This window comes from Barbus barbus (assembly GCF_936440315.1).
Source record: "Barbus barbus genome assembly, chromosome: 22".
Classification (NCBI taxonomy): domain Eukaryota; kingdom Metazoa; phylum Chordata; class Actinopteri; order Cypriniformes; family Cyprinidae; genus Barbus; species Barbus barbus.
This window is the reverse complement of record NC_136750.1, coordinates 23,142,964-23,166,788: the sequence shown is the minus strand read 5'-3', so window position 1 is coordinate 23,166,788 and position 23,825 is coordinate 23,142,964. Positions and strand designations below refer to the sequence as shown.

The window sequence follows — 23,825 nt, the reverse complement described above, 5'->3', positions numbered from 1 at the left end:
AATATTTGACAGTATTGCTGGGTTTACTGGATTTGACCATATAAATACAGCCGTGGTGCGAATAAGAGATTTATTTCAAAAACATTAAAAAAATCATATTCCAAACTTTTACTGTAGTGCATATTATATTATATTATATTATATTATATTATATTATATTATATTATATTATATTATATTATATTTTGTTACTTTATCATTTTGTCCCAAAAGCTACTCTTTGACTGTAGTTGACTGTAGTTGAAATACTTTAATATGTAGCTTTTGAAGTCGCTTCACTGTTTAATCAACTCTTTGTGTTTATGGGTACATGTGGCTCTGCAATGGAAACTGTTAGAATGAGTGAACAGCATGTTTAAGAGGAATAGTGGTGCAGGTAGAATTTAATTAGTATGCTGTGTGCTGTAAAGGTGAAGAAGTGTTACTAGGAAGAGAGGTGTGTTACTGTCATTCTGTCACAGAACACCAGACCACCTTTACATAGTCAAAGACCATTACGTACCATTACCAACTGAAATTAGAGGATTCACTTCAGCAAACACATGCAGTTGTCACTCCCAAAACTTTGCAGTGTGTTTGCCGTGATTATGCAACATCTGTGTCTTATTAAAATACATACTTTCAATAAACGCCACTTCAGATGTTGGTTGCATGCAGTGTTAAAACAATTTCTGCTTGCTTTTATTTCCTTCTTTTCCAGACACCCTTGCATTCTTTTCTTTTTCTCTGTCATTTGCTTTCTCATCTTCTCACTCGTCTCACTCTCTCACTCAGACACAGATCGTGTTAATAAGTGCTACCTCTTGCTCTCTTCTTTCATATCTGTAATGGAGAAGCTGGTGACAAGGACGAGATGAGAGAATGATGTGTGGCTTTATGCTGTAGCACTTTCCACTGCAGGCCTGGGATCAAACCGGACACACAGATTACATGTCTGTGTTTACTTGCCCGTGTGCGTTGTGGGATTTTATGTGAGCTACCAGAGCTCTGAGGCTTAATGAAACAAAAAAAAGTGTGGAAGTGCAAGTTAAGGATTTGATTTTAAGACATTTTTCTTAGTTTTGAAAGTCAATTTTGGTTCTGTGTTGGGTCGCCACTTGACGTCCAATGTAAAATCACTTTGTTATTTTATAACAAAAGGTTGCATAGCGGGGCATTGTGACGCTGAATCTTGTTGAAATGAGATTTATTCTTTCATTTTAAGCCTAAATTTTTACCTCCTGAACAGTTTTAGCTTCGGTCCTCAGAAACTAAGTTAGCTTTTTCTAGGTTATACGTGTATCAGTCACAAAGGATGGTTTGGATTTTACAATAGAATGGTAGAAGTGATTTGTGGAAATGATTATGGCTTGATGAGCACTTGTATGCATTACATATAATACCAAAACAATGAAAGTGCAGGTAGTCCATTATTAGCCTTTTACTGGCGCCCTGACGTTCACTTTTTATGTAAATCATCGATAATGTTCTCGAAAAGTAGAGGTTTTGCAAACTTTGATTTCCCTTTGGGATCTGACAAATGGTGCTTTAGAATGAATCAATTATAATTAAATTACTGAGCGTTCTCTACTTATATGAACAGTTCATCAAAAATCCTCTCATTATTTCCTCACTGTCATGTCATTCTAAACCTGCATGTTGTTTTTTAACACTTTTAAAAAGATTTAAAGATTCAAAGAATCTTCAGACACTTCTTTTAAACACAATAACAAAAAGAACAATAAAATGAGTCCATATGGCTTTATAAGTCTTCTGAAACCATGCATTGGCTTTATATAAAGAAACTTTTGTCGTTCAAGGATAATCTTGCCCTCTAGGGAGCTATAAGCTCAAGAAATGGAACACTGAGTCAGTGAATTGAATTCAGAAACTTCCTTTGGTAACAAATCTATCTTATTATATGAATTATTTTAAAGTACTGGTTGATCCTGTTCACTAATTTAACAGATTAGTTTAGGAATGATCCAGTTCCAATACTGTTTCTCACACAAAGCTATCGTATGGCTCCAGAAGATTTGAACATTGTTGATTACTTTTTTTTTGGCAGAGGTATAAAAAGTGCTCAATAATACAATTATACAATATTATATAAGTGAAAGTAAACATATTAAGAAAGTAAACAAAAATAAAAATAGTCCTCATTTAAAGTACACATGTTTGGCCAGAAATTGACTTGAGTAAAAGTAAAAAAAATACAAATCTGTACTTAAATATTTAAAAAAGTAGCAGTAACCTAGCAAAAATAAACACGGAGATGAGGTTCTTGTTTCATCACATTGAATCATCATCTCAGTGCAAAGTGAAATAAATTGCATGACATGTTTCGTCAGACAGACATACAAAAGGTTTGGTTAAAAGGGAAAAAACAAAACAAAATGCCGTAGCATTGGTCAAAAATGTATATCTGTTGCATAACAACAATTAAAATGCAGCACAGTGGAACACACAAAACAGCCTCCATCCATTATAGCCTAATGCAATCCCATATGTATATGACTCTTTTCTTAAAATGTACACAGACAAAGATGTTTAGGGAAAAAAAATCTTTTGAAGCCAGAAATGTCCCTGATGAAAGTTGTAACTGAAGCTGAAACGTGTGTGCTAGATGCACAAAAACAAACATCATTGGTTCTCTTAAGTCAAGCAAACACACACTTGAGCTTCCGTTTGCCATATAATTAATGTGCGTAAGATTTTGTAAGATTTCTGCGCCACATTGTTTAAGTAGTAAATGCACTTGCGCCCATCTGTTCGCCCATGGGCGTGCTGGTCTGAAAACAAAATGTGTTCAGGCGCATTGTTGGCGCGTTGCTATTTTGAGGCAACTGAAAATGATTGCACAGTATTTTTTATTTATTTAAGGGGCGCACTAGTAATATTCGCCTATAGGCGGGTACACAACGTGCGCACAATCTACTTATTACATACACAGGAACACGCAACAGCACACAAATATGCCAAATATTGAAATGAAAAGGATTACAATGTTAAAGATTATTATTGTGTATGCCCATGCTTTCTTTACCTCACGCCTACTTTGGTGGAATCCGAATTGTCCCATAGATGGTCTACTCGTGCGCTTTAACCTCGTGCACAAACCGATCCGTTTCCTCTCTGGAGAATCGTTCAGTCTTTGCTCTTGCAAATTCTGCCATGTAAATACACTGTAAAAAATTACCAGGATTTTAATGGTAAAAGACTGTAAAATGCTACAGTAATAACCTATTAATTGGTTAACTGTAAGTTTCCCTACTGTATATGGTGAAAAACGGTAAATTTACATACCGTAAATTTGAAAGGGAAAAAGAACATATAATTTACAGTGAATAACCGTAAATTGACATTCCCAGAATTCCGTGTTACATTTCACATCGGATGCTTTTCCATTTAAATAACTATGCTGCTTCTTAGTTTTTTTTTTCTTATCAGTGGTGTACATTAAGGTTGTATGTTACATCTATTGTTGTTATATTAATGTTTATTGCATTGTCTCAGTTTCATGTGTGTTACCATGATGGTGTTTAGTGTTTGTGTGAATGAGACTGTGCACCTTCTATACATATTAGTGTTTAAAAGCTGCTTGTGATGGGCTTTGGTTCATCATGTGACCTGCTCATCACCAGCTACGTTTGGTGGTTATCAGTGTATTACAAAGGTACAAAACAGATTTCAATACACTCTAAAAAATGCTGGTTTAAATACCAACCCAGAGCTGGGTAAAATATGGACGAACCCAGCGATTGGGTTGTTTAGATCCAGCGGTTGGGTTACTGCCCAGAAGGTTGGGTTAAACATTTAACCCAACTGTTGGTTGAAATCAACCCAGCATGTGTTTTGTCCAATATTTACCCAGCACTGTTGGTAGATTCGAACATGCCCTAAGTGCACTTGCGCCATGCGCTTAGTTAAAATAAGGCCCTACACTCTAAAAAAACCCAGCCAGTTATTTTAACCCAGCCATTTGGGTTAAATCTGTGACCCAACATGCTGGGTTGTTTTAATTAACTCAAATATCGATTGCAAATTACTATTGCTGGCTTAAAATGAACCAAAAATAGGTTGGAAATTAAAAAGCAGACACAGAATTACTAGAGGCAACAGTAATAATCAAAACGTGAACATTTATTAAGTGAAACCACCCAATGACAAAAATATTAACCAATTTAACAAATTGAATTACGCAGCATAGTTTTCAACTTTGCATACATTTAAACTCCTTTAACAAACATTTTAGAAATAAAAATATAACATTTAAAAATAATATTTTAATTCAAGTGTATTAAACTGTTGTCTGTTATCATTTTTAACCGAAATAGTGCCGATTCTCGTGCCGCAGAAATCTGAGCTGGCGATGGGCTGCTATTCCCCGGGGAAACTGCGAACTTCAGACCGCCCCCTCTTGTTTCACTCGTGGCTGAAAGATGCCGCGACTGACTTCATAACCTGTCCATAAATAAATAGTACAGAGTTTTGAGAACATATTTTATCATCCAAAGTAATTAGTAGCAGTATTATAACGAATAAAATCAGTTTAAGTTATGCAAGGCAAGATGTTTCCATCACGCGAAACAACAGTTGCTGTCGCATTTAGCTGACTGCAATCTCGTCTCTATGTTGCGTTGCATAAAATAAAATCATTTATAGCACAATAAAGACTTTATAGATGGAATAAATCATATACAAACCAAAATTTAACTGAAGAAGTCCACTAAATCGGCGGCGTTGAGGACTCGCTCTCTCTTGAGCAGTATGAAAAGCCCGCGCTTTGACTGTAACCCAACAGCTGGGTTAAAGTGTCCGCGCTGGGTTATTTCATCGGAGGTAGGGGGAGGGGTGTATAGTTTCAGCGGTCAGTGAAATTGACCCAGCCACTAACACAACAGCTGGATTACACACAAAACTACCCAACACCGGAAAAATAACCCAACATAATGACCCAACAGACATAACCCAGCAATTGGGTTAAAAAAAATAACCTAGCATTTTTTAGAGTGTATGAGTCATTGTTGAATGGAAAGGACTTTCTCAAAAATATTTAATATTTTGCTGCGTAACAGAAGTAATGTCATTCAGATTTGTGAATGTGTTAATGCGAAGTTTCAAGTGTTTCTTCCTTATACAGAACTGTTTCTGCTATGGGACTACACTTTGAGGGAATGAGTAAATTGCAGAATGCCCAGCAGTTCAGGGGTTTTCGTAAAAATGGTGCTTACTCGCCACGGTGTAATGAAACAACAGGAACGTCGACTAGCCAAACTATGCCTGCGGACTTCTTTTAGACAGACCGCTGAATTTCACTTGAGTGCCTTTAACCAAGGGAGAATAGGCAAGCTGGGTCTTTCAGGGCAAGAAGGCTGCAAATTTCAGCACAGTGCTCCATTCCACAATGTAGTCCATTTATCTTTCTCCAGAACCACTAGATGTATTGAATTACCTCCAAAAATGAAGCGTAATAGCGCTCTGTGCTTTTGTGTTGCTATGTAGCAGAGATGGTCTATAAAAAGCCACACCATTTAGAATTTTGTGCTTTTTGAAGTCTCATGTGCCACAAAGTTTCAAACGTGTCCTTCGAATCAATGTCTGTCCGTTCCAGAACAAAAAAAGTAATTTGGTAGATTTCGGATAGAAGATTAGCCTCATTATTTGCACATTTTAAACTTAGCCGAAGTCCAAAGATAGCGCCGTGATCCCTTGTCCAGTAGCTTCATTGTCTGTTTTCCCTGCGGACCTCTCGCCCTTCCTCTCTCTCGCTCTCATCCCAGTATCTAGTCCGATCACTCGCTCACACACACCTGCTCCATCATTATTTCATCCTGTCTCAATCTTTCCCCCCGTTCTTTCCTATTATAAAGCCCATCACACAGTGCGCTGGCTTCCCCGGTGTGAATGAGATCCTGAAGTCATATTGATTTCCCTGGATGTCTATAATAGAGGATGTGCCACGTGTGACACCGGCCTTGTGTTAGCGCACTGTAGCCCTTACATTCTTTTGTTAAACTCTCTTTGTACAGTGCTATATAACTGAACACAGAGAGGTTGACTAAATATGAATTGTGCCTGCTGATGGTGTTGTTTATTTGCACATGCTGTTTGCATTGTTTTAGCACCTAAAGGAATTATGAAACCGTTAAAAATGCAATTGTTCCTGCAAAATTAGCACTGAATGCGATTTGCTGTTCTCTGCTAGGCTGTCAGGGATCTAGCATAATATGATGGGACTACACCACTGAGATTTATGCACCTGAATCGGTGCTTTAAAAAAAGCCAAAAAGTGCTAAATAATTTAAGCACTGTTTATACATAACCTTAAATAATATAATGTTACTATCTACATACTTCCCAATAGAAGTAATATTTTTAAAGGAATAGTTAACATTAAAAATTTAATTATTTTGAAGTTGTATTTTTGCCAACACACTACACAATGTATTGTTTTGTTTTTTGTTTTGTTTGTTTTTTTTTTTTGGGGGGGGGGGGGGGGGTTGTTATGATATTCAGATTTGTCTACATAAATTTTATGCACAATTCGGATTGAAACGTAGCTATTAATTTAAGCAATTTAAAACCCCTATTTCAGCATATTGAGTGCCTGGGTAAACTGGATTGTATGTAATTATAAGATGTATAAAATCATTTATATAAGACTTTTTATTTTTTAACTGAAAGAAAACTAGTGACATTGTTTAGTGAGTCTGTGGAATCCTTTGAGAGGTGAGAAGAACAAGAAAAAGTGAGAACAAGAAAAACGGATTGAGAAAGAAGGAAAAATGGTCTGATTTCTGTGAATCCTGGCCCGAACTGTCATTATCAGGATATAAATATGCCGTTTTAATGGCATGACACATTTTGAGTTATTATTATTATGTAAAACCTCTCCTCCGCAAAAGCTGAAGGGCCCAGCTTTTTAGCCAGTGCTTGATTTTAAGCAGCTGGGGCCATGTCGAAGTGGAAGGCACCCTGTGGAGAAGCCCACGGTTTTGGATGGTACACCACTGCCTTCGGTTCTGGAGTGAGGTTCAGTGATTGGCACCCACCGGGCTTCAGCTGTTGTCAGAAGGCAGAGATGCCCACTGAAATGCCTTGATCTTCCAAACAACACATTCTTCTGCTATATCAGAGCAACAGGATGAGAAGATGAGAACAGTGTGCGCAACAGATAAACACAGCGCTCTAGGTATAGTCACAGAACGTCTGAATGTGAAAGGTTAAAATAATAAATTATTATTATTATTGTATACTGTTAAAAATCATGATATAACTTTTTTCACAGATCGATGACTCAGTGACAGTCAAATAATATAGTTGATAGTTTTTGTATTTAAAAAAAAAAAAAAAATGAACACATTCTTTGATGAATAAAAAGTTAAAAAGAACAGCATTCTTCAAGAAAGAAATCTTTTCTCTCTTTACTGTCTTTACTATCCTTTTTTAAATCAATTTAACACTTGTATCGCTAAATAAAAATATGAATTTCTTTCAAAAAAGAAAGAAAATAAAACCGACATTTAAATGGTAGTGTATATTGTTACAAAGGGTTTAAATTGCAATAATATTTCCCAATATTACTGCTATATATTAAAAAATAATATTGTGAAATATTATTCCAATTTAAAATTATATATATATATATATATATATATATATATATATGTACATATATTAGTGCTGTCAAGCGATTAATCACAATTAATCACATGCTAAATAAAAGTTTTTATTTACATAATATATCACTGTGTATATTTATTATGTACTGTATATATAAATACACATACATTATATATTTTGAAAATATTTACATGTATTCACATGTATATATTTATATTCATATAACTGATATTATATAAATGTATTTTATATAAATGTATGTATATATAAATGTATTTAATATATAAATGTAACATTTTTCTTAAATGTATACAGTACGTGTATGGGTGTGTGTATATATATATATATAATGTAATCAATGTACACAGTGTACACACACATACTATGTAAACAAAAACTTATTTTGGATGCGATTAATTGTTTGACAGTACTTTTTTTTTCTTCTTTTTTTTTTTACAAAATAAATATAAAAAATCTGTTTGTTATATATAATTTGTATGTCATGTAGCACATCTACTTGCCTGTTCATACTATGGTTAATATCAGTATGCCAATGAATGTTTTCAGCTTTAGTTAATGCAGAGTTAGACGCTGAGTCTGATATCAAATTAACCGCTCAAGTCAGGCATTTTATGAGACATTATTCATTTCAATGTTCCACCTCTTGTTCAGTGTGACAAGATAGTGGAATTAAAAGGGAGAAAGAAAGAGCCAGAAAGGAAAAGTCCTCACTCTGACTGATCACATAGCCCCAATTAGATGAACAGAGTTGATAATACAGTAATGGAGACCCGCAGATTCAAGTCTAGCCATTTCAGGTCCTCCCATTAAACCTTCCAATGTAGTTAACATTGATTCCGGGTTGGCACTGGGGAGAGTATGGACTTCATAAAGGAAGACAATAGCTCCTGAATTGGGCTCAGCTTTGACATAATTGCCTCATAATTGCGTAGCAGTGATTTGCATTCACTTTCTGGCCCTTCCCATCAGCCAATTAGATCTGCTTGTTGATTTATGTGTGTGCTGATGGGAGCTGATGGCTTTTGTCATGGTTCATATTGATGAGTGCTAAATACCTCATAGCTTTTTGATCTTTATGAGGGTGCAGGAGGAGAACAGGTTAACAGAACTACAGGAACCGGATTGAATGTTGATTCAGAATCAAAGGGTCTCGTGGTGATTAGGTTGATTGTGCTATTCTTTCACAAATGTTTCTTCAGTTGTAAAATTTTCTTGATTATGAATGTATTCTATACATAAATAAAATGTTTGGACAGGACTAGTTGTCACTGACAAGGAAATCAATTTCAACTTAAATGTCTCAGAAAAGGAATAGTAGGCTACTAAAGATGTTTTCTTTGGCTGAGACATTCATTTTGACAGGTTTTACAGTCACTGATTTAACTGAGCTCTAATGAAAAGACATGAAAGAAGCTCTTCATCTTTTTGAGGCAAATGCATTTTTTTCTGGTTTACAGGCTATCTATCTATCTATCTATCTATCTATCTATCTATCTATCTATCTATCTATCTATCTATCTATCTATCTATCTATCTATCTATGTATCTATCTATCTATCTATCTATCTATCTATCTATCTATCTATCTATCTATCTATCTATCTATCTATCTATCTATCTATCTATCTATCTATCTATCTATCTATCTATCTATCTATCTATCTATCTATCTATCTATCTATTGGGATAAATTGGGAGCCAATTTTGGTAATTATGAATAAATAATCTGATTCAAATTATATGTACATAGACTGGCCCACTCTTAAAATTATATCTTTGCACACTCTTTTCTTCTCTAGAGCTATTATGAGTTATTCATTTATTGGACAGGTTCGTTTTTCTTTCTTTCTTTCTTTCTTTCTTTCTTTCTTTCTTTCTTTCTTTCTTTCTTTCTTTCTTTCTTTCTTTCTTTCTTTCTTTCTTTCTTTCTTTCTTTCTTTCTTTCTTTCTAATGTTGGGTCAATAAGCCCACACACACATATACATATATATATAAATATATATAAATAACAAGGTTTTCAAACTTAATTTCAATGCTTGGTTCCTCTTCATAAAGCGCAATATAAGTGCTCTTGTCTGGGTGCTTGTATTTCCGTATGTGCATGAGAGAAAGAAAAAGGTTGCATGTGTCTGTGTGTGCAGTCATGCTGTGCGCACACTCGTATGTGTGTCAATGTGTGTTCCTGCGAACACGGAGGTCGTATAACTTGGTGTAACCGAACAGTGAAGTGGAACCGCTCGCTCTGACTAGCGGTGTCACGAGAGAGCTTCAGCATGTGTAATTAATCATTAGAGATGCACTGCCATCATCTCTCCCAGTGCAGAATACTCACTTCTCCCTTAATTACTTATAATTGCCTTTTACTCAATTACTAAGATGCTAATATTCCTATTTGATGGTGTCTGCACATCTTTCCCCAGTTTTTTATTTTTTATTTCTCTTTTTGGTGCCTGCTGGATTTATGGTGTACGGTGCAAGATCTCTCGTAAAGGCTGATCGGAGGTTAACGTCACTGATAGAGGCCATTAACTTCAGGAGATAGATATGACTTAGCCTCGTGTCACTGTCTGGTCACTGTGACTTTGAGAGGCTCCGGCTCCATTTGCAGCCCACTTTTGCGGCTGAACAGATTCAGATGAAACGGAGGGAAAATGAAATAGATGAACGGCATCTCTTGAACTGTGATATCGCCCTCTCTCCAGATAGCGTCGAGCCGTTGTTCATTCCGGAGGCCACGTCTGAGAGAGCAGGCGAGCTGATATGTCAAGGATTGACTAGGATTACAGTTCATCTGCCAAGAACGGCATCCTTATTTTAGATGCAGTACAATATAAAACTTGGATGCGCTGGGAGAATCGTAACACGGCTTCTTAGAAGTAGACTTGCTCTTTCGTATTTTCTGCCCTGAAGCCTCATTCAAAATGCGCCGTCTTCTGTTACTTGGCTCGCCGAGTTCGATCGATTACAGTTCCGTTTGACTGTGCGGTTTAATGAAAAATGGAAATACAAGTGGTGTCGGTGTAAAGATAAAACCTTAAGGATATAGTTGGCACCAAACCGAGTAGCATCCTGCCCATTTGTCTCCATTATAACTCCCTATTTTTCAACTGTTTTTGGCAGGCACTACAGTGATGACCATGACGGCTTACGACGCAGACGATCCCAACACGGACAACGCTGTACTGCGCTACATCATCGTGAGACAGCTGCCCGATAAACCTTCACCCAATATGTTCTACATCGACCCGGAGAGAGGCGACATTGTCACCGTGATAGCACCCTACCAGCTCGATAGAGAGGTACGCGCTGTCTTTGAGTGTCTCTTTTTTATTGCTTGATGGATGTAAGCTATATGAAGTAATAGGAGACTGACGAAGAGTATGCTGTTTGTTATATTGTATGTTTTTAATCACTGATGTACTGCAAATTTCTGGGCCCCGCCCACAGCTGGTAATTTCATGGGCAATCTTTGTATCGGTTCAAATAAGGCAATTTATCCCTCTCTTAAATTCCTATATTTTCTGTAACTCTTAATAACAAGGTTTAATGGAGGTTAATGCATTGGTTATCATACAGTTTCTACATTTAAAATCTAATTATTTTTAATATTTCAAGTATAAATGAACAGTGTTTAATGTACTATGAATGAATATGTATTAATAATGGAAAAAAGTAAAAAAATTGTAATTGTAATGCAATACCATTCAAAATGTGAACGAAAATTTATCAGAGACATTTATGATGTTACAAAAGATCTTCTTTTGAGCTTTCTATTTATCAGATAATCCTGAAAATAAATGTATCGCTGTTATTGATACATACGGTGGCCGATAGAGCTCAACGCGCTGCAAATATAAAAAAACCCCTGCAAATTAAGAAAACAACTTCATCAATTTGACAACACACGCGCTGCAAATGCTCACAACACAACCAAATAAATAAATGCACTGCAAACAAAATTCTTTATTTGGTTGTGTTGTGAGCATTTACAGTGCGTTTCTTTATTTGTTTGTGTTGTGAGCAGTTGTTTTCTTTATTTGCTGGTGCTTTTTCTATTTGCAAGTGTTTTCTGAAGTTGCAACGCGTTGAGCTCTCTCGAACACCGTAGATGCATATTAAGCAGCACAACTATCAGTTTTGATTTTTTTTGAGCACCAAATCATTACAGTAATTTCTGAAGGATGATCTGCTATATATTAAGCTTTACTATCAAAAATAAATAGACTTTAAATATATAATAAAACTGAAAGCAGTTATTTGAAATTTTAATATGAACTAAATCAACTAAATCAAAATTGATTCACATGATTCTGAATGGTAGTATAAATATAGTCTATAAAAATAATATAATATTGAGAATCAATCGTTTACAATTGTTTGAATAGTATAAAGATTGTGCGTTTGTGATACCTAATGCACTAACTAATGTTAACAAGTGGAATCTTATTGTAAAATCTTTTCTTTCTCTCTTTGTATTTCCTGTTCTGTTCTGAAATACTTTCTATTCATCTTTTCAAATTTCTAGCATTTAGAAGTGTATATTTGATGGGCTACAGCAAGTTTACAGCATGTTAGCACTGGATTTAAACCTGTAAGCAAACATTTGTAGCTTAAACGTACATGAGAGGAAAGCTATTCCACCATTCTGAAATATCTTGACACTGCTGCTTCAGTGTCATCAGCCCAGGTCTTATTTAGTGTCTGCAAATTAATTTTCCATATAATACGAATGGCGAAATTACAAAATGTACCGCAGATGTTTCAAAAATACCCATTTCAAAGACTGTCAGATCTCGTAACACAGCTGGCTGTTTTCTTAAAGCTTTATGAGTCGAACCTCTAACAGGAGGGCCGACAGAACGGAGGCTTTCTGTTCAAACCGAGCTCTGCAACAAGCTGGCAAACATGAGGGGGCAAATATGTGGAGACAAACAATAACTGCGGTGTGTTTTAATGTTTAACTCTCCTCAAGACACCTTTAGAGCAAATATATTAGAGTAGATTCCTCGGCATATTAAAGCAGGGGTTTTAACGTTGTTAAGAGACGGGAGGTTGGATGAATGCAGGGAAGATGCTACGGTATCTTGAGGACAGGGGGTGTTAGCGATGCATGCTAATGAGCAACTGGAGGCAGTGCTTCCCAGCTCCTAAGCAGAGCGAGACAACAGCATGATTGCTTTTTCTGCGGGGTGACGAATGAAGGAACATCAATTCGGCCCGCTGCTGGAAGAGGAATATTAGTTGTTGTCAGACACTTAGAGTGTGCTTTAATTGAGGTTATACACACTTATCCACCAACATCGGCTGTGTCCGACAAGGCCAGTAGAAAACCCCTCAGCTGGAACAGAGCAAAGCATTCATTAAATGCATGTTTGTATGCGTTCCAGAGCGCATTTGATAGTCGAGTTGACGTTGTAATTGAAATGTTACATGAAAGGTGTCTGAATGAAGCCGTTTATTCTGATTTCTTCGTAGTGAAACGCTGGATGTTGACAAACTCTAACTTTCACTGTCACCGCTGCGACTCACTGACACCATGTTTCCTCTGCACGATTCCCACGAGTCTGTGCTTCGTCGCAGTTGATCTCATATGTGTGACAGATGTTTTACACAATGAGCTCCAGGGGATTTCAGGTGCGTTATGGAGACAGGTGTGCACAGTTTCTTTGCCAGAAATTAACTTTTTAGCTCTTGGTATTTTTAAAGTTCACAAACACTTTTACAACGGTGCCGAGAATCAGTTTGTGAAATCTATTTTGTTTGACTGGCTTAAAACGGGCCTTTATCAGGAATTAGATAAATATTAAGTGTTTTTTTTTTTACTTACATATTTACTTGCTTACTGTTTATTGTGATTTATTTTTAAGTAGCCTGTTTTGTTTTCTAGTTCTCCAGTTATGTTCTGAATGTGATCACATGTGGCTTATTTTTAATTTTTTTCCTTTTAAAACTCACTCTTGAATGCATGCAAGTATCAAAAGAATTACTGATCTATTAGGGCAATATTTTATTTATACACACACAGTTGTGTATACATTATTTGACCAAAATTAGAGGGATCATACAAAATGCTTGTTATTGTTTATTTAGTACTGACCTGAATAAGATTTTTCACATAAAAGATGTTTACATATAGTCCACGAGAAAATAAATAGTTGAATTTATAAAAATGACCCCAATCAAAAGTTTACATGATTCTTAATACTGTGTTGTTACCTGAATGATCCAAAAGCTGTGTTTTTTTGTTTAGTGGTAGTTGTTCATGAGTCCCTTGTTTGTCCTGAACAGTTAAACTGCCTGCTGTTCTTCAGAAAAATCCTTCAGGTCACACAAATTCTTTGGTTTTCAAGCATTTTTGTGTATATGAACCCTTTCTAACAATGACTGTATGATTTTGAGATCCATCTTTTCACACTGTGGACAACTGAGGGACTCATATGCAACTATTACAGAAGGTTCAAACGCTCACTGATGCTCCAGAAGGAAAAACCATGCATTAAGAGCCGAGGGCGAAAACTTTTGAACAGATTGAAGATGTGTACATTTGTCTTATTTTATCTGATCTGGTACTTTCCAGAATATACGGTGCACTTCTAAATCTTCCTACATTTGTCTGTAAATGAAAAAAGAGCTCTTTGAAATTGCTCAACATGTCAGTTTTATTCCTAGCAAAGTCATTTCAAAGCACATCACATTGTAATTAAGACGTTCGAGTTTATGTAGAAACTTCCCAGAAAGACTTGTGAAGGCAGCGCACATCTGATGTTCCACAAGAATCGCACAGGTTGATCTAATTAATTGAATGCAATTACATAAAACTATTTCAGCAAATAACGACAGAGTGGCTAGTTCAGCTAATGGCTTGTTGACCGCTTGCGAAACTGTCTTGAACAGCATTTTCTCAGTGCACACATCACGTGACAGGTCAAGGGTGCCTTTTCTTTCCGGTATCTCTCAGAACAGCATGCGTGACTAATAATGTTTGTATGTTGGTGTTGTAAGCTTCTGGTACAGTACCTGATGTGTTACAGTACATCAGATCAGATTAATCAGGTAGAACCCACTTGTCAGAAATGGGAACATCACAACTTGGTTAAATTACATTTTGTAATCTTATGTCATAGTAACTCTCAACTACGTGGAACATAATTTATAATTAACTGGAACACCAAAAGCTCTTATATAAGCCCAGATCCAGTCCTCAAACCATCGTCTGTTCATGTGCAGCAGAGAGCAGATGCCCTTTCCAAAAGATACGGAGGATGATCACATGCACCTGTCATGGACTGATCTTTTCCTCTGATCTGATTGGTTCAGAAGCTTGCAGCACTGATCCTACACACATTGCCTGTTAGCGAGGAATACCCAGTAATGTAAATGATCACACATTGTTTCAGTTACACAACCTTCTGAATATTAACTGGGCTCTGTGTAGATGTGCACATATGGTTGTGTATGAGTACTTTTTAATGTACTTAAGTATTGAAATTAGAAGTACTAGTCTATGGGAAGTATCCATCTTTTTATTTTATTTTTTCAGGATGCAGAGTGCTTTAAGATTTAATTTTATTTGTATTAGTTAATGTGTTTTTGACTTAACATTATTATGTATTACTACATTATAAGTGTATATATTATTTCTATACGTAGTACATTTGTTAGTTTGTTTAAAGATTACTAAAATCATTGCTATATTTCATTAGGATGCTGAACAAATGATACTCATTTGCCAAATCAATACTTTTCTTGCACATCAGAGAAGTTTTATTAATTTTTTTGTTATTTGCTGGGGTATTTTTATTATATTATCTGTTATTTTTATTAAATGGTGTTTTTTATTATTTTATTTTCAATAATTGGTGTTTCTATAGTATCCTGAACAAATGACATTCATTTGCCAAATCAACACATTTCTCACACATCATAAAAGTTGTCTTGCACATCATAAAAGTCTGGAATTCTGTTTGAAGTTTAGTTTTGAGTTTTATTTAGACTGGCTGACAGATTGCAGACTCACTTTGGGGGGCGGTCACTGTAGGACCTTCTCAAACTAACTTCTGTGGTCAGTCTGCTGTCGTGGGCTACCCACAGTGCATCTGCTCCAGGTCCTGGCAGTCAGAGTCCTGCCACTAAATCTGACAACCGATTGACAGGCAGAGTGGCCCCGCCTTTGTTTCATAAACCCAAATTACACAGTAGCAAAATAGAAATCTTCAAATCAATACGCAGTGACAGGATTCTGGTGGTACTCTTACGGAGTATGTCTAATCATTACAGTCCTGCTTCTGATGGCCAGTCTGTGGTCAGATAAGAGCTCCGTTCCGAATCCTAATGATGCTGGTAAAAATAAAAATACATATCACATACAAAAATTGAATACTTTATACAGTCAATATGTTTTGGTATTGAACAAATATTGTACTATTATATGAAATATAATATAATCTTTGATCAAAGCCCTATAATTATACTTGTCAACATTTTGCTGGAATCATATAGAAGAAGACTGTTTCCACCACGGAATAAAAAATTAAATAAAAATAAAAAAGGAAATTGCACTTTTTTAAACTTTTGTTCTCAAAATTCTGACTTTTGGAATTTTGTTACAAACTCAGAATTTGAGATATAATCTTACAATTCAGATGCAAAAAAAGTCAGGTTGCGTAATATAAATTCAGAATTCAGATTTTTTTTTTCTCACAATTCTTGCATTTTTGACCTTTTTTTTCCTCAAAATTCTGTGTTCTGTGTAAATATGTTTTTTCTCACAATTGCAAGTTTATATTTCTCAATTCTGACTTTTCTGCTGTTCAGTTTTTTTCCTGCATCAGAAAAGGTTCTTTTAAAAATCACAATTCTATTTTTTTCATTTGCAAGTTTATATTTCACAAATCAGACTTTTATTCTTAGGATTGTTAATAATAAACTGGCAATTGCGATTCTGAGTTTGTTTCAAAATTCTGAAAAAAAAGTCTGAACAATGAGATAAAAAAACATAATTTTTAATTAAAAATTTTTTTGTATTGATCTACCCATCCATCCATCTAGCCATCCTGTGGTGGAAACGGTTCTTCCATAGATTCTTCTGCCATGATGAATAGATATTTCCAATGTTTCCAACCATTGCAACACATTTTTGGATTACCTACATGAAATGTTACCTTATTTTGCCCCCCCCCCAAAAAAAAATAAATAAATATATATATATAATTTCCACCTTCAGATCAAGAACACGCGTATCTTGCCTATACTTATCTATATGCCTATAGATACTTATCTATCACCTATCTAAATGCTGTCTACATAGATAGGTAGCTTGGGTTTTGGAGAAGAGCTGAAGAAAAAACTTCTGTGTCTTTGAACGGGAGCAAGATATTAGGACCTCTCAATGGCACATTGAACAGAAATTGTGTGAATATTGTTTCAAGCTCTTACACACATTTTAATGTCATTATAATCTATTTATACATGATCAGCGTGTTAATTTTAAAGCTTGTTGGGTTTGTAATAATATAAAAATTTAGTGCAATTTAAGGCCCATTTTACAAGCCTCATCAAAGGAAAATAAATGGCGTATAAACACATTGGCACACATTTCTTCTGCATGCACATGCACAGACACACAATGGACATCCAATTACTGTGAGGTCGTGGCGTAGTGATTTCCCTTACTGCCGCCGCGTTCACCCAGGACCCAAACGGTTGTTCAAATTACAGCTTCAGCCTCCCCTCAGCGCTCGCCCGCAAAATAGGCTTTTCGGACCTCTTTTTAATCTGATCTCTCCCGCATAATTGAATGTCAGTCGCCATATGAAGATTCTTTCCTGCGCTCAATTAATGAATCATTGTGTTTGGCAGAACGGCTAGACAAAACAGACAGCAAAATATTTACTCCTGCAGGTGGTTCCCCAGTTATTATGTTATGTCATCTAAATGCAAATATTACAGTGAATGCAGGAGGTGTGCGGGCGGCGATTGAAAACACTGCATTATTGCTTGATTTGATGTGCACTTCTCTGCATAAAAGAAATAAACTGTCATTTATTCAGTCGTTATTATGTAAAGATTGAGTTTAGTTGGCTAGGAAATAGACTTGTGAGTGAGTTTATGCGGAACTCAGAGTGCTTTTATCCTGCAATTTCTTTCTCAAATGTCTTTATCCATCATTTTTAATTGCTTTTTACCTGAGGTTTTATTAATGATATCCAGAAGTGTTCTTGAATAAATTTGCAATAAGCTGATGATTTTTGAGTAGTTTTGATATAAAAAGATTTTCACTTTCTATTCCATTCAGATTTTTTTTTTATATATTTTTCCCCAATGCTGGGAGGCTCCGTCAGAATTATTTGTCATTTTCATTGTGACACTGCCATTAGACACATGATACCAGTCACCAAACGTCAGTGCTGGGCCTTTGACGTTATACTTGTGAAAACGTCACCCATTCCATCAAGCACAAGGGCTTTAGACAAGAGAAAAACTCCATCTTGCGGTATGATATACTCTAAACTTTGTCAATTTCTATAAATACACCAGGGGAAGGTGCAGTTTCTCTCTTCCTGTCTGTCATTTTCTCCTGCATGTCTGCTGTGTCCATATTTGTTCTCTGCAGTGGACAAAAAGATGGTTTAACAATTGCATCAAAGATTAAAAATTTGTTAGCATTTGTCAATGCATAGGTATCATGAACTCAAAATGAAAAATACTCTTACAGCATTTATTAATTTTGATTAATGGTCAATTTCTACATACATACAAGTTGTATATTAGTTTGTGAAGAAACATGAATTAACAATGAACTGCATTATAATTATGAGTTAACATTAATGTAGATTAATAAATGCTGCAAACAAAATTGTTAATTGTTAGTTCAAGCATTAACTTGTGCTAACAAATTAAATCCAATTGTTAAGTGTTGCCTACACGAGAGGAAATTTGTGTAAAAATGAGCCTGTAACCTGTAAAATTACACTTCCATATAGTATATTTGCCGTTTTCCTTATTTTTGCATATACTGATATTAGAATGCCCCCTAAAAAATCTGACCCAGAAAATGAAAAATTGCTGAAAAGTTACTCTCTATCAGGCCATCCAAGATGTAGATGTGTTTTCTTCTTCATCAGAACAGATTTGGAGAAATGTACCATACATCACTTGCTCAGCAATGGATCAGTGAATGGGTGCCATCAGATTGAGAAAGTTTTATAATTATAATTACAATGAAAGTTCAAGTTCATAACCTGTGTCTTCTTTCATTAAAATCCACCGAGAACTGTTATGGCAATGTGATCTCATGATAAAACAATTTTATTCATGCACTGTAATCCAAATCTTCCGAATCCATACTACTGCAAGGAACAGACCCAAATCCCCTATTTTCTTTTTGGGCGATTTTAATCATTGCAAGTTAGAAACTGTCTTAGCGGGCTTCGAGCAATATGTACGCTGTGACACCAGGAAAACAAAAACTCTGGATAAATGTTACGGCAATGTCAAAAATGCATATGCAGCTAAGTCAAAGCCCCCTCTGTCCAACTCGGATCCTAATGTAGTACATCTGATTCCTTCTTATAAGTCAGTTTTTAATACATGTAAACCAGAGCACAAAATGGTTAATGTAAGGACAGAGGATTCTGTGGAAACACTTAAGGGCTGTTTTTTGTGCACAGATTGGTCCATATTTCATCAGTTAGAGCTTGATGATGCCACTGACACAATAAGTGATTATATTAACTTCTGTGTAGATGTGGTAGGAAAAAAGGATGTTGTTATTTATCCTAACAACAAGCCCTATATTACAAAAGACATTAAAAAGTGCATAAATAACAAAAAGCTGGCATTTAGGAATAGGGATAAGGTAGGACTATTAGCGGCACAGAAGGAATTAAAATATCATTTGAAAAAAGCAAAGGAACAGCACAGGCAAACTATGGAACACAGTTTTAATACTTCTAACACAAGAAAACTTTGGGAAACAATGAAATTGGTTACCAGTATGAACTCCAACAAGGCTACTGGGCCAGATGGGTTACCAGCTTTTTTGCTAAAACAAACTGTGCTGAAGAGCTTGCTATAGCATGGTGTCCCCTATTTCAGTGATCTCTTGATACCCACACCGTGCCGGCTTTGTGGAAAAAGTCCTACATAACACCAATCCCTAAAAAACCTGGTGCTAGAAAAAATAATGATTTTCGTCCTGTGGCTCTGACTTCACATGTCATGAAGTGTTTTGAGAAATTTGTAATTTCATTGCTGGAAAAAAGAAGCACAGCCATTACTAGACACCTGTCAGTTTGCCTATAAGCAGAATAGGGGTACTGAGGATGCTGCTCTTAGCAATGTTCACCTTGTGTCTAAGCATCTTGAGAGTGCTAAAGCCTATGCTCGTATTGATTGATTGATTTTAGTTCTGCATTTAATACAGTGCAGATACATTTGCTTTTAGAGAAGTTGCACAGCATGGGTGTTGGTACTCTTTTAATTAAATGGTTTCATTCTTTTTTTAAGTAATCGAACTCAGCAGGTCAGGGTCAATGGGACACTTTCTGAGGTCAGATATAGTAATACAGGAGTGCCACAAGTTTGTGTTCCATCGCCTGTGCTTTTTTCTTTGTATACAAATGATTGCAGGAGCACATATAATACTAATTATATCATGAAATATGCTGATGACACTGTCATTCTAAGTCTCTTACATAAAGACATGGACTTAACATCTTAACACAGGGAAATATTGAAGATATTTTCATTCAGTGGTGTGACAAGAACTGTCTTGTTTTAAATGTTAAAAAGACACAGGGAATGGTCCTTGACCCAAGAAGTGTATCTGAACATAAGCCTGTGATCATTAAAGACACAATGATAGAGCAAGTGACATCTTACAGATACCTTGGATTTTATATGGATAGTGCTCTTTGCTGGAAGACACACATTGATAGTCTGTGTACACGATTACAACAGAGACTCTATTTTTTTAAGAAGGTTGAGACTGCATGGGGTGGGTAGCAATATCTTGCTTGTTTTTTACTGAGCCATGCTTGAAAGTCTCATTCGCTATGGAATCACAGTCTGGTTTGGAAATTTGTCTGTTCAACTGAAAAACAAATTGACTCATATCTACAAAACAGCCATGAAAATCATTGGAATAAAACAATATGAGACTATACAGACTTTATATGAACAAGCAGTGATGAGAAGGGCAATAAGTATTAGCACTGATCCCAATCACCCTCTTTTTAGTGAACACCATCCGCTGCCATCAGGAAAGAGACTGAGAATGCCTATGTGTAAAACTAATAGATTGAAGCTATCATTTGTTCCTGCCTCGATAAAAGTGTTGAATTCTAACAAGAACAACGCACCTGTAGCACTTTAGCACTTTACTGTGTTTTGTATTTATATTACACATTGTTGTATTTTAATGTTTGCTCTTAATTCTGTTATTTAATGTTTGGTTTATTATTGTATGTATTATTGTCTAGAACAACATTGTAGCACTTTGCCCGAGACAAATTTCCTTTCGGGAAAAAATAAAGTTTATCGTATCGTAATCCAAGCCTTTATTCGGCGATCTTCATCTCCATCCCGAGCAGCGAGTCCGTAAACAGCAAACCGCGCTGACTGACGCTCTCTTTACAAATGCAAAATGTTGCTGCTTCAAACTACAGGTTTCACGGCAGGCTAATCGAACACTCATTGGTTCTCACCTGCGCTCGTCACAGATTGTGACATGCCGTGTTTCTGGTGAGGTGTGTTTGAATGATGCGCGCGCCTTCACGAGTTCACGGAGTGGGTCTGGAAAATAATCCAAATAATATTATCAGTGATTAACAATTTAAATTCTGCTCTGAACCTCACACAAACCTGTATTCCGCCAGAGGACTGCAGCTGCAACGCATCGTCATTTGGATTACTTTTGGTACTGCTTTTGACATTTTTGCAATAAATAAATTATTGTAATTGCATTTATCTGTCTGTCATGTTTTTCATATACTGTACAGAAATAGTTATGTTTAGGTTTAGAGGTAGGAGTGGGATTAGCGACTATAAAAATATTTTTAATGCTATATTGTTTCCTGCATATTTCGGTCAATTGCGTTTTATATTCTTTTAATATTCGCTATAAATTAGTACGTTTAGGTTTGGGGGTAGGTTAAGGGGTCTAAAAATCTAAATTGCTTAGTGATAAAATTATAAAAATGCATTGATACGAATGAATGAATCTTAAAAGATACGTAAATATTTTCCTTTTTGTAGCTAAAAATACATAGCGATTTGTACGTTTTTAACGTTGAGATACGTCTAAATTGTACGTTTTAGCATCAATAAAACATACAAAAACATACATTTCGTGCTTGTAAATATAAACAATGAGACCAGGCTGGTTTTGGAGGGCTTTTGATTGTTTTTCATTTGTGCATATTTATCTAATATCTCTCTGATTCAAATGAGACGGCTTTTTACTTGAGAAAACATTATTATTTAGAACTTTTTTATTTGCTGCTATATTTTAGCAGAAAGTAATGTTTTGAAATAATAATAAAAAAACTTCTTAATGATTGTTTCTTTCACGTATGTAGCTTTTCACAAGATTTTTATTGATGGACAGGAGTGGATTATTTGTAGATTATTTTGATGTTTTTAGCCATTTGGACTCTCAATCTGACGGTACCCATTCACTGCAGAAGATCCATTGGTAAGCAATGATGTACCTAATGATAAATTTATTCAAACCTAGGCTGTTCCTATGAAGAAACAAACTCGTTTACAAAATCTTGTATTTAATTTTTGTGTGAACTATTCCTTTAAAGACATTTTACTGTTGCACAATAAACAATTTTGGCACTGTTGGATCATCATAATATTCAGTGTAAAACTAGAGTCCTGAAGCAAATGTCTAGTTTGTCTGCACACTGCCAAACTCTTATGAGATTCACCCTGACCTCTCCTGGTTTAACCAGGAGAGCTACTTGACAGCAAGCCAGAAAGTTCAGCTGTGGTTCTAAAGTGCATAAAGCAGATGGAGTCCATCTTGAGTGATTAAAAATGGCACCCTCTCCCTCTCTCCCCTTTCTCCTCTATCACGCCTCTGTCTACTTGCATTAGTGCGGAAATGAGATTCCACTAATTAATTAGATCTCCGAGTGCTAAAGATGAAGATTACATCCCAATGAAGGTTAGGAGTGTCAATCACTTTTTTTCACTAGCTGTGGATTCCTGAAGATAAATTGAGCCCCATGGGAATTATGGGCAGAAAAAAAGGTCAGGCTGTTAATCCTTCTCTGTTATTAATTGAGCCTCGCTGATCTACTCAGTCAATCAAGGTGCGAAACATTAGAAATGAAAGAAAAACGTATGATGAGTACTGTCGAAATTTGTGGAGAGAGACGTCAAGTAGAGAAGCTGGAGATGAACATCTGAAGAAGAATGCAGTACTAAAGGAATAGTTCACCCAAAAATAAAATTAGTAATTTTTAAGTCATCATTTACTCACCCTCTTGGGCGACATTAGCCTCTTTTACCTCGTTTAACCTCTTTTAACTGATTTTATAATATATTTTAATATCTATTTGTACTGTACATACCATAAGGTCAACATTGGAACCCATTGACTTTCATTGTATGGACAAAAGCAGTTGAAATATTCTTCGAAATATCTTCTTTTGTGTTTTACAGATGTCAGTCAGTCATTAGATCTGGAATGACATGAGGGTGAGTAAATAATAACAGGATTCTCATTTTGGGGTAAATTAAAATCTCTTTAAGACATTTCTAGTGACCTTCCTGTGAGCTTTCCTAACATGACCTTTCTAAAACACACTGATATTGATTCTTATTGGGCATGTTGTCTATGAGTCACCTTTATGAACGGAGTAAAAAATTTAGTACACTCAAAACGTCCATTAGCACAAACCTTAGAGGAACAAAACAAAATAGAAAATAAAAATAACAGTGGTAGTTTTGCCTGCTGAAGAGTCCCTTCCCTGAAGAGTTACTGGCATAGAAGTAGAGATGAAGTATCAATTTGCTCTCATGTTTTGCTCTGGAATCAGCTCGAAACTCACATCTTGTGTCATAAAGGTGAGAAAGAGTTTCTTGGCCCCACTCTGAGCTCTGACAAATTCCTCACGTTCTCACAGGCAGGACTAAGTGGAGGCGTCCCTTACAAATGCACTGACTTTGCACTATTGAACTCTAC

The 23,825-nt window shown here is 35.8% G+C and overlaps 1 protein-coding gene across 3 annotated transcripts in view; it reads left to right on the top strand.

Annotated features, from left to right (window-relative positions):
• The window catches only part of LOC306888196 (cadherin-13-like), a 345,271-nt gene that overhangs the window by 218,317 nt on the left and 103,129 nt on the right, over positions 1 to 23,825 (top strand). For all 3 annotated transcript variants that reach the window (XM_079446382.1, XM_079446381.1, XM_079446380.1), the window contains exon 7: positions 10,748 to 10,926. In XM_079446382.1, coding sequence (XP_079302508.1) covers positions 10,748 to 10,926 — 179 coding nt within the window. The remainder of the gene's footprint in view (positions 1 to 10,747; positions 10,927 to 23,825) is intronic.